The following is a 12,019-nucleotide window of genomic DNA, read 5'->3' as shown; positions in this document are numbered from 1 at the left end:
TCATCCTCAACCCTTGATTAGTGCTGTTGAGCTCCAATGCCTAACAGTACGGTGGCAAGCTTCAACTTAACATGACATATGACTTGTGACATCACCACCAATTACCCAATCAAGAACTGCACGTCTGACAAGAGGTCTCTAACCAATTGTGACAGACCAAACCAACCTAGATATATATGATATATACTTAAGATTAATAGATATTCACATATTATAATAAAAATACATAAGAATGTATCATTAGTTACATATTTTGTAACTTTTTTCTACAAATTATATTAATATTTATTATTAATTCTATTAAAACTGAAATAACACACTCACTAAAGTGTCCAGAAAGTCATCTTGTGATCTCTGGCCTTGTTGGGGTTTGGTATTCAGCCCTCTTGCTGAGTGCTCTTTCAGTCGTCGTCGTCCCCCGTCCCGTCCCCCCGCCCCTACAACTCTTATGTCCCATCTGCTGTAGACTCCTGGGTCCAGATCCATGCAAACATAGGTTGCAGCAGCATATGGGCCAGTCTCCCAAAGGAATTAGCAGTCTGGGGTCTGGAGAAATCTGCTTTAGGCTGTTATAAATGCAAACTGTACTCTCAGCAGATTAGGTTTCACCCCAAACTAAAAGATAATGACTCATGGAAAGCTCAATTTACAAAATCGTAGCAGTATTGTTTGATGTACAATGTCCCGGGAATTTTTGTCAAAGCAGTCTGTTCTGTAAGAAATATTTCATCATTGCATCAGCTCTTAGTACAAAAGCAGAAAATGCCTTTTGTCTACTTCAAATTGATTAAGTTATCATTTCACCATACTATACTTTCTGTGCACACGATCGATACTATAATCTGGGTCATATCAGGCTATATATAGAGAAGCTGTAATGTCAGTCACATCTGACAAAATGGTGCATGAAATGTAATGAAGCCTACACCGTTCTGTAAATGTGGTACGTCTGGGTGGTACTGGTCACATCTGACTGTCTGGTGCCCCTCTTCCCTCCGTTTGGACCTGTATAGGAGGACGCGGTGGTCATTCATGAGTACACCGCTGTGTCTGACCAACTGTGGGTAAGCCCTGACGATATTTTCTCACACCAACAGTCGTCCTAATGGCTTCGAATGAGACATGTCGTACCTTGTCCCCATTAGCTTTGTGTGGGGCTATCTGCCTCGACCAGACTACTGGTCACTTCTTCGTACTGGTTGTGCACTGTACTGATGTTTGGTGGCTGGTGGATGCTTTGGCGGTGCTTTGCTTGTTTTCTGAGCTTTCTCACACTTGGCTGGTTTGGAAGTCAACATGTACACAGTTGATTGGGATGTATTTTCTGCAACTACTTGCCTTTGTGTACAAAACCTGCCCTTTTAGTGGTTTTGAAATGATAAATATGTAATAAATATGTTGTGGAATCTAAAACGTAAGATAATGGTAGCTAAGCCATAACCCACAATATCTATAGGAAGTGATTTTATTTCTAAGTATACAATCCAACATTGGGATACAGGATTGACCTGAATTAGAGAGTAGTCCACTACCACAGTGAATGTACTCTATACACTAGCATTAGCATCATCCATTAGCTCTTGCTTTACCATTAGTGCAAGTATCAGACTGAACTAAAAGCTTGACTGCATGCCTTTGAATTTTATGTGAAAAACTATGGGAGACTTTGTTTCTCTGTTTTCCCTTGTGAACTGGAAGAATGTCGCTTTTATTTTGCTGTGTACTTAAACTTCAAAATGAACCATTTCTGTCAGATAAGGGAACATAATCTGATGTTGTAATGTACTGCAGCCCATGTGAAATATGATTTGTATCAAGCTGGATACAAAACTAAATTGGTTGCATTAAGAAGCCCCAGTCCATCATCTGGTTTGATCTGGTTTGAGATTGTATTGCTGCCCTCCCCGCCCCCGCCCCCCTACCTTATTCCCCTCTCGTCCTCTACTTGCATGCTCATCCCGTCTTCCTCTCCACCTCCCATCCTTCCACTTATCCAGTCACTCTGTTCTCAGGAGCCTGTCTTCTCCTCCACCTATGCTCCTCCTATCTCCCTTGGTCATAAGTGTCAGTATATTGACCCTCATAGTCAGGTAAGGATGGAAACCTGCGTGCGGGAATGTGCTTTCTGTATAATCTGGTTTGATGCCCTCAAACCCCCTTGGTGCCCACCCACTGGTTGTACAGGTGATGTCCAGTTTGTTCCTGGTTTTGAACAGTTGTCTAATTGCAATGTGTCTGCAACTGATTCTGTCGGTTGGTGTTCTCAAGTAGAATATGTGAGTTGGCCATATGCAGTGCTACGATTCTGCTCTACGTATTCTTCCTCGGTGTGTGGTGTGTTGGTATTAAAAAGCAGTGTGGTGATGACGTTACAGTAACATTACTGACAGTACGGTACGGTAATGTTCAACGTACAAATACCACAGATTGGTTGGACACCTTTTTCAACAAAATGACATTTTTCGCAAAAACATTCTTTTTTGTGGGTGTTTTTCCTCTGTGTGTTTGTGTGTGGATGTGTATGCCCAGAGGATGGGAGGGGAGATTGAGGCCCAGATGTCCATCGAAGAAAGGAAGCAGATGATCTCCACCAGAGAGGAGGCCTGGATGTCCAAAGGCAAAGGAGTGGCCAACGATTCCAATCAGTACACTGTGGCAGCACGCATGGTCAAGAAAGGTCAGGACCCGGATCATTCCGGGACTGTTATGGTCCTTTCGCATGATCTGCTTTTCACACAGTAGCAGAAGAAACAGTTTGTGTCATGACCCTGTGTGTGTGTGTGTGTGTGTGTGTGTGTGTGTGTGTGTGTGTGTGTGTGTGTGTGTGTGTGTGTGCGTGTGTGTGACCTCAGGGCTGGCTGCCTCTTCCTCAGTTATCAGTCCTATCCTGTCTCCTGTCACCACCAAGCTCAGGAGCAGTGTACCCACCATCAACAAACCCCAGGATGGTGAGATTCACATGTTACTCCAGTGAACAGAAACAAATCCCATATAGTGTATGTTATCTGTGGGAACAAATCAAATGCTTAGTCATTGATCATTGCAACCATGGTCTAAGAAACTATGTTCAGTGCAGTTTGTTGGCGAGTACCTAAGGGCTGATAATAAAGCTGCCTTTTTACAATGTCTTGTTAGTTATCGATTGTGATTTTCTAACTAGAAATTGAAGCCAAACCAGAGATGGAGTCTGATAAAAAGCTGGATAAGTTGGAGAGCTTCTTAGGACGTCTGAACAGTAAAGGTTGGTGTTAACAAGTTTTCCTCATCTCCACCTAATATGGCGGTTCTTCACACTTCATAATCCTGTATTCCCATGGATATGATCTTATCTCATATGATATTATCTCATCTTATCTTCATTAGATAAATGATGGTAAAAAAATTGTTGCGACACAACAAATTACACACAGTTGTACATACTTGTACATACTGTATATCTGAAATAGGACCTCTTTCTGACTCAGTGACCGTTTTGTATCAACTAAATGATGACATTCTTGTCGTGTTTCAGTGGCAGGTCTTCAGGAGACAACTCTGACGGTGACGGAGAAGGCGGTGAAAGAGGTCATGAAGCTGGACGATGAGATCTTCTCCAAGTTTTACCGTCACGTGGCAGACTTCCCCCGTATGCCCAGCAGGATCGACATGGACCAGGACTTTGACGCCATCTTTGGCACTCAGGCACCCAAGTAAGCAGAAGACTTACAGTAAACCTATTTGATGTCTTAGGGTGGAAAAACCACTTCCCAACTCCCCGAAGATACGTTTGCTGTGAATAAACATGATCCAAATTAGTATTTGGTTATGGAACAACAGCGCTCCACAGCGCTCCAAATATTTTCTTCTTCTTCATTGAGCCCAACATGACAGACTTCTTCACTCTTTACACCCCCCCCCCACAGGTTAACCTCGGCCATGGTGCAGCACAGGCGTGCAGTGCGCCCCTCCAGGAACGTCCAGTCCTCTAAGAACCCTGTGAAGATGCTGGCGGCCCGGCAGGACATCCGCCACGAGTACACGGAGCAGAGGCTCAACGTGGGCCTGCTGGAGAGCAAGAGGATGAAGGCAGAGAAGAGTGAGCCAACCACCTGCTTCCACATGCAGAAGCTGACTCTGGCCCTGCAGGCCATACCTTCACTGTCACCTACTGTCATATAATACACTTTGCACGTAATACATACAAAGGCTTGCACACAAGCATCAAGCATGGCAGAGTTACTTGCCAATGCAAGGTTACCAACCGATGTGTACAGTGTAGAAATAGTGCTGTGTTTATAATGAGGTTAATGACTGTGTGCTTGATGTTGGTCCCGTGTGCACCTCCTGTGTCTCAGTGAGTAAGACGTCCGAGTTCTCAGACGCGGCTCTCGCAGGCCTGGCCAGTCAGGAGAACTTCAGCAACGTGAGTCTGCGTAGTGTCAACATCTCAGAGCAGATGTCCAACAACAGCGCCGTGCCTTACAAGAACCTCATGCTGATGCAGGTCAAAGGTTAGTCCTACTGCATGGCTCCAATGTATAACCCTAACACATACTAACCTGTACCATAACATACTACACTGTACCAAACTATTAGGCTATACTGCATTAAAAAGGTATCAGGGTGTAACAGAATGTGCAGTCCCAGTACACTAAACCGTATCAAACTGTATTATGATATATTTTACTAAATTGTACCATATGGTGCAATATAATACTTTATAATGACACACTAAACTGTTCAGTTTCATACCATGCCACATTAATACGTATTAAACTGCACTGGACTATCTATAGCCCGTGAATATAGCTTTGATCAGTCAGGGACTAGGTGAAGCTTGGACATTTAAATAACAAGCACATGTCCCAACAGAGTTGTATGAAAGTATTACGTCAGAAGTCATTTGTGAGATTAAAACAGGTTGTGTTTTTGAAAGTACATGCGTCTTTGTGGTAGATTTGCTTTATAATTTCAGTTGCAAATGTCAGTCCTTGACTTGGCTTTGCTGAGGAAGAGATGGATTATCCATCAGATACTGTAGGAGTCTGGTTTGTGTGAGTGTGTGAGTGTGTTTCTGTTGAATGAAGGTCTTGTCTCTTTCCCACTGTCATTCAGTCTCTCTGCTAGAGAGCACAAGAGATTAAGGACAGCCACGTGGTACAGATGGATACGGAAGTTGATTACCAGTCCGAAAAAGAGGAATGTGGTTAATAAGTCCAGTTTACCAAGCTTAATCATGTTTACTTGGCAAAATCTGATTTAACATATAATCAGGTCGGCTATGCGTAGTAGGAGGGCGCACTGTGAACCTGAGAACTCACAGATAGTCTTCTCAGCACACAGAGAACCGGGAATACACAAAGCAACGTCTACACATGCAGTATACACACACACACACACACACACACGTACAGTACACTTAAACATAGTGATTTCCATTCTAGATGCACACAGAAACACACACACATTTTCTCTGACACATAAAGCCGCAGCTGCATATTCCTCACATAAATCCAGCCAAGATCCAAAGAGAGCCAAACAGCCTGGATTTACAAAGATCTGAAGGATCACAAGGATCAACATTATAGTTTTTTTTTTAAACGGCAACATTTCACATTTAGTTTTAAAACCATCCCTCCATTGTGAAATCCTAGTATTTTTTCAGGACAACTGCACCTAGCGTTAGAGTACATGTGAGTTGAAAGCTACAGTTCTCTGAGCCATCACATCAACAGCTATTCTATCGCTGAACTTATTGCAAAACCTGGTGTGACCTTGTTTGCTGTTCTCTTGTGAACGAGTTGAGCCCATGTCTAATCAAAAACTGGTTCTGCCAGGTCGCCGACACGTCCAGACCAGACTAGTGGAGCCAAGAGTCTCTTCCCTGAACAGCGGAGACTGTTTCCTCCTGGTCACTCCCCAGCACTGCTTTGTCTGGATGGGAGAGTTCTCCAACGTCATCGAGAGAGCCAAAGTGAGTGACCTCTGCTGGCACAGTATGTTCATTCAGTACTTCCTGGATTAAGTCCCCTGTGTTTTAATCTCCCTGATTGATGATATTTGCTGTAATTTGGGTTTACGAGATCAAGGGGATCAAGCTGGAAGAGTTGATATTATTAACATTTGGGGGGAGAAGATTTCCAAGTTGGGACTTTGGGTCATTTATGTGACGATAGCTTCAGAAACTAACTGAAAACGAAAGAACATTAAGACTGACAAACACATGAACATCTCAGAACTAGCATGCAAACATACCAATTAAACCTAGACCCACATGCCCACAAACTGCTTTGTCTGTGGTGATAGAGAGTGTTATCTCTTCCTTAGCAAACATATACTTGCCTGCAATCCTCTTTGGAGAGCAGCTTGTCTTGACTTTGAAAAATAGGTTATTTTCAATTTCACACAATATGCATTTATGTAAAAATACAACTCACAACTACAGGTACTTTAACAAGACAATACAAGATTTAACACCAGATTTATGTGTGATTGTGTGTTTGTGTGTCCTAGGCCTCAGAGCTGGCAGCATTTATCCAGACTAAGAGGGACCTGGGCTGCAGAGCAAGCCAGATCCAGACCATCGAGGAGGGGGTCAACCCCCAGGGTCCTGCTGCCCAGGAGTTCTGGAAGATTCTAGGGGGACAGGCCACATACCAGTGTAAGAGACTCAGAAATTCCTATCTGATGTTGTCATTAAATGTGCTTTTAGACTGTAAGTCTTTGTGCATACTTACTGTGTGTTTATGTGTGCATGCAGTATCTGTGCACGTGTATCACGTATCTGTGTTCACATGTGCGTGTGCTTGTTTGTGTGCGTACCCCTACAGCGGCGGGCCCTCCAGAGGAGGATGAACAGTTTGAGAGCGCCATTGTGGAGACCAACTGTATCTTCCGCCTGCTGGATGACAAGCTCGTCCCCGACGACGACGAGTGGGGGAAGGTCCCTCGCTGCACTCTGCTGGAGCCAAAAGAGGTAGGTTGTTTTCATGAATGGGGTTACCCCACACAGTTAGACTCACTATCTAATTTGTTTCTGAATATGTTAAAAAACGTTGGACAATTTATAGCTACCTGATTCGAACATTAATATAATTTCTGATGAAAGCTGCATTCTCTACTTACCTACAGTAAAGTACTCTTGGAGATGTCAGAATGTTCAATATTCACATGGAAGACTGCTATGTATGATTTCAAAACGCTTCTGGTGAATGCATCATTGCACCGCAAGTGATGCTCGAGCTGGCTCAGTTGGTCCGGAACTCAGAACAGGAACGAACGTTGTGCCGCCCTGCAGGTGCTGGTGTTTGACTTTGGCAGCGAGGTGTACGTGTGGCACGGCAAGGAGGTGACGCTGGCGCAGAGGAAGGTGGCCTTCCAGCTGGCCAAGCACCTGTGGAACGGCACCTTCGACTACACCTGCTGCGACATCAACCCCCTGGACCCGGGAGGGTGCAATACACTCATTCCTAGGCAAGCTAGCACACAGACACACATACATATGGGCTACAAGCTAGCACACAGACACACATACATATGGGCTACAAGCTAGCACACAGACACACATACATATGGGCTACAAGCTAGCACACAGACACACATACATATGGGCTACAAGCTAGCACACAGACACACATACATATGGGCTACAAGCTAGCACACAGACACACATACATATGGGCTACAAACTAGCACACAGACACACATACATATGGGCTACAAGCTAGCACACAGACACACATACATATGGGCTACAAGCTAGCACACAGACACACATACATATGGGCTACAAGCTAGCACACAGACACACATACATATGGGCTACAAGCTAGCACACATACACACACAATGTACAGTATCAATGTACAGTATACAGTAGCAATACTATTGTATACCATGTGAAATAGTCTAGCCAAATCTCATATATCTTGGCAGATACATTACTGTATCTGCCAAGATATTTTATGTGGAATATCCTATTTTAAGTAGGCCCATGCACAAGCTCACTTTTCAATTTGAAAATATGGGAGGATAATCTTAACAGTATATTTCAACAATGCCTACAGTATGGAGTGTTTATTGAAGGACTTTTTCATTTTAGGTTCATTCAATTTTGTTCTTTCAATGTTTGTTTTGTTCTTTCAATGCCCAAACTTTGTATGAATGTGTGTTTGTGTGTTTAGGAAGGGTCAGGGCCGTCCTGACTGGGCAATATTCGGCAGGCTAACTGAGCACAATGAGACAACCCTGTTTAAAGAGAAGTTTCTAGACTGGACAGACACTCAGAAGCCAACACCAAAGAATGGCAACGAACAAGTCGGTGAACAGAAAGTATGTCTTCCTCTCTCTACCAACGCATAGTTGACATTTTATACCTTTGTCTCTTGCTGCAAACTCCACAGTATGTTTCCATACATGATGTTCCCCCTCTCCACCCTCCCTCCCTCCCTCTCTCCCTACCTCCCTCCCTCTCCACTTTCCCTCCCTCCCTCCCCCCCTCCCTCCCTCCCTTTCTCCCTCCCTCCCTCCCTCAGGAGCCTGGCGGGCGGGAGTGCAGGCCGTACGACGCCACCCTCATGCTCCCCGTGCTGCAGACGGCTGTCAGCACCGTGCTGGACGGCGTCAACGTCGGGCGGGGCCACGGGCAGGTGGAGGGCGGCGAGGACAGCCTCAGAACGCTGGAGGTCAGCACGGTGTCCGTGGACGTGTGGCACATCCTGGAGTTCGACTACAGCCGCCTGCCACGCCAGAGCATCGGCCAGTTCCACGAGGGCGACGCCTACGTGGTCAAGTGGAAGTACATGGTGAGCGCCGCAGGTCAGTATGGGTCCGGTCAGCACATGCCTTCACCACATATAGTCCACGGACGTCAATAAATGCAGCACAACTTCCACGGTGCAGTTTGCTACCGTGGAAGCACTTTCTTACCTGGTCTACATCCCATTTTCTCCACATCCACTCGAGCGCTATTAATAAACACCTGGATCGAAAACAACGGCGGTTTCTTGAATATGTGCGTGTGTGTCTGACACAGTTGGAAGGAGGCAGAACCCTGAGGCGAGAAGCGCAGGTCCCGGTAAAGAGAAGTGCTCCTACTTCTTCTGGCAAGGCAGGAACTCCACGGTTAGCGAGAAAGGAACGTCTGCGCTGATGACCGTGGAGCTGGATGAGGAGAGAGGCGCACAGGTACACATACACAGCTACAGGTCCTGCTATCAAATGATTCCGTTTTATAGCTACAGTTGCTTCATTTCTCATCTCATTTATAAAACAATTCCGTTTTATTGAAGCGATAAAAACTGGACACAAATCTATACTTTTTACCACAGCTATAAACTATAAACACAGTTATACTAATTGATCAACTTTGAAACACTGTTAGAACGACGCACTTCCTTGATGTCCTGTTCTACCCAGCATGCACCATTTTATATATATATAATACATATATTTATATGTCCATTTGGAGAAGCATCTGCTACGTAAACAAATGTAAAACGAAGAGCCATTTAGCACATTTCGAGTGCAGCCCTGTTTGTGGTAACAGGTGCAGGTCCAGCAAGGGAAGGAGCCCCCGTGTTTCCTGCAGAGTTTCAACGGGGGGATGATCATCCATTCTGGGAAGAGAGAGGAGGAAGAGGAGAACGCGCAGAGTAAGCAACACTCTAGACACAGCTGCCTCACCAATCCAGGTGCACGTTACAGGGGTTGGATACCGTCCATCTGCTCAGTAGCACAGCTGAGAAAGGGTCCAGGATGATGTCCTGTAAACTAAAGGAGCTTCCAGCAGGGAGGTCCAGCTCTAAAGCTACGTGCGTCGACCACCTGTTTTCATGTCGATTGTTCCTCGTGTGCGTTTTAGGTGAGTGGCGCCTTTACTGCGTCCGCGGCGAGGTCCCCGTCGAGGGCCACCTGCTGGAGGTGGCGTGTCACTGCAGCAGCCTGCGTTCTCGGACCTCCATGATCCTCCTGAACGTCACCAAGGCCATCCTGTACCTGTGGCACGGCTGCAAGTCTCAGCCGCACACGCACACCGTGGGACGCACTGCTGCACAGAGGATCAAGGAACAGTGAGTTCAGGAGGAATCATCAAGAGATGATTCATGTCCCTCTCCCGCACTCATCACAGATTTCGGTCCAGACTGAAAACATGCATGCGTGTTCCGCGACCACACTGTCACCAATCACGTCACACCACACCGTTTATTTAGGAAGGGTGGATGGATGCAGTCTTTTCTTAAGCTGTGAAGCATCCTTTACATAGCTTTAAGCATGATATTTTTTTTACTTTCGAGAATGCCACCACCTGTAAGGATGGGGTCTAATTTGTGTCTGTCGTTCCCAAGATGTCCGCTAGAGGCGGGGCTCCACAGCAGCAGCAAGGTGACCATCCACGAGTGTGAAGAGGGGGCGGAGCCTGTGGGCTTCTGGGAAGCGCTTGGGAGGAAGGACAGGAAGGCGTATGACTGCATGCTGCAAGGTACTGTACACTGGCCCACTCAGAGGCAGCGCATTAACACAGGGTCATCAACCAAATCCCTCACGTAGGCAACATTTGAGTTTGAGTGGAAACGGATGATCTGCTGTAACACGGCTCTACATGAGCTATCAACATGCCTGTGGAAATGCAGCTGCAGGTCCATGTCGTTCATCTCCTGAATCGAAATGAAGGGTGACACAGCCACGCAGGGGCCTTCGAAAATGTCTCGTTTTCCAAGGTGGCGTCTTTTGTTTTTTTCAGATCCGGGCAAGTTCAACTTCACCCCCCGGCTGTTCCAGCTGAGCAGCACCTCAGGGGAGTTTGTAGCGACGGAGTTCTTCCACCGCTACCGAGCGCCTGACCTGGTCAGCTCTCTGCCCTTCCTCCAGGAGGACCTGTACAACACCCCGCAGCCTGGTGAGGAACTACTGGACACACACGCTTCACGCAGATCCAACACCATCTTCCTGTATCGCTCATCGACCGGCTCCAAAGCCACACCTAGAAACGTTGACGTTTTTAAAAGGGAAATGAACGGGGGAACCTTCCTTTTGTGACATCACTTCCTCTTCCCTGTGCTAGCTCTGTTCTTGGTGGACAACTTCCACGAGGTGTACCTGTGGCAGGGCTGGTGGCCTCAGGACAGCGAGAGCCCCGGCTCGGCGCGCATCCGCTGGGATGCAGACAGGAAGTGTGCAATGGAGACCGTGTTACAGTACTGCAGAGGTAAGGCACTGCGTGGTGAGGTCACAGTCTGCTTGTATTGATTAGCAAGTTGCTTGTGTGGCTCATGTGGACTGTTTGGATACAGAAAGCATTGATCAGTGCTTGTTTTTCTGCTCCGACAGAGAAGAATGAGAAGAAGCCTCAGAAGTCTTATCTGATTCATGCTGGTCTGGAACCCCTCACCTTCACCAACATGTTCCCCAGCTGGGAACACAGGGAGGACATTGCTGAGATCACCGAGAGGGTGAGCCTTGTATACACACGCTTTCTAACAAACACGCACAAACACTTCACGGCTCCCTTTAGAAACCCAACCATACACATACACACTCGATGCTCAGACACACGCATTTAAGCAAACAGTCGTCATACACAAAAAAGGGATACACAGTTATTATGAGTGATTCAATGAATGTCACTGTCATGTATTTTGTGCACTGGAAGTCACTTTTGTGTGTGTGTCCAGGAGGCAGAGGTGTGTAACCAGATAATTCTGGTGGAGGATGTGCTCGCCAGGCTGTGCCAGAACACCTATGACCTGTCAGTGCTGCTGGCACGCCCACTCCCTGAGGGAGTTGACCCCCTCCGACTGGAGATCTACCTATCAGACCAGGATTTTGAGGTGAGGCCACGCCCCTCGAGGGGCCGGTACTCTGCCGTCCTTTCTTTGTTCAAAGTCCAAGATCTTGCAGAGCCGTCATTACTTTCATGTACTTGTAAATGTTACATGGGTTATGAATCTCCAATCTAACTCGTCATTTTAACATTTCAGACTGGTTTATAGGGAAACTAAGGTAAGGTAAGTCATACTATATGAGGCCTTGACTTTTCTTC

At 46.2% G+C, this 12,019-nt stretch overlaps 1 protein-coding gene across 1 annotated transcript in view; it reads left to right on the top strand.

Annotated features, from left to right (window-relative positions):
- svilb (supervillin b) overlaps positions 1-12,019 on the top strand; it is a 29,555-nt gene that overhangs the window by 16,288 nt on the left and 1,248 nt on the right. The window contains exons 19-40 of the mRNA XM_067253042.1: positions 1,014-1,064; positions 2,013-2,090; positions 2,530-2,677; positions 2,853-2,948; positions 3,161-3,241; positions 3,512-3,689; positions 3,903-4,075; positions 4,335-4,490; positions 5,817-5,953; positions 6,493-6,640; positions 6,810-6,955; positions 7,277-7,452; positions 8,163-8,310; positions 8,514-8,796; positions 9,014-9,165; positions 9,527-9,632; positions 9,842-10,049; positions 10,326-10,459; positions 10,721-10,876; positions 11,042-11,185; positions 11,308-11,429; positions 11,652-11,807. Coding sequence (XP_067109143.1) covers positions 1,014-1,064; positions 2,013-2,090; positions 2,530-2,677; positions 2,853-2,948; positions 3,161-3,241; positions 3,512-3,689; positions 3,903-4,075; positions 4,335-4,490; positions 5,817-5,953; positions 6,493-6,640; positions 6,810-6,955; positions 7,277-7,452; positions 8,163-8,310; positions 8,514-8,796; positions 9,014-9,165; positions 9,527-9,632; positions 9,842-10,049; positions 10,326-10,459; positions 10,721-10,876; positions 11,042-11,185; positions 11,308-11,429; positions 11,652-11,807 — 3,177 coding nt within the window. The remainder of the gene's footprint in view (positions 1-1,013; positions 1,065-2,012; positions 2,091-2,529; positions 2,678-2,852; positions 2,949-3,160; positions 3,242-3,511; positions 3,690-3,902; positions 4,076-4,334; positions 4,491-5,816; positions 5,954-6,492; positions 6,641-6,809; positions 6,956-7,276; positions 7,453-8,162; positions 8,311-8,513; positions 8,797-9,013; positions 9,166-9,526; positions 9,633-9,841; positions 10,050-10,325; positions 10,460-10,720; positions 10,877-11,041; positions 11,186-11,307; positions 11,430-11,651; positions 11,808-12,019) is intronic.

This window comes from Osmerus mordax, chromosome 16 (genome assembly GCF_038355195.1).
Source record: "Osmerus mordax isolate fOsmMor3 chromosome 16, fOsmMor3.pri, whole genome shotgun sequence".
In the NCBI taxonomy this organism is placed as follows: Eukaryota; Metazoa; Chordata; class Actinopteri; order Osmeriformes; family Osmeridae; genus Osmerus; species Osmerus mordax.
The sequence above is the reverse complement of the archived record's forward strand: the minus strand, read 5'-3'. Positions and strand labels throughout refer to the sequence as shown.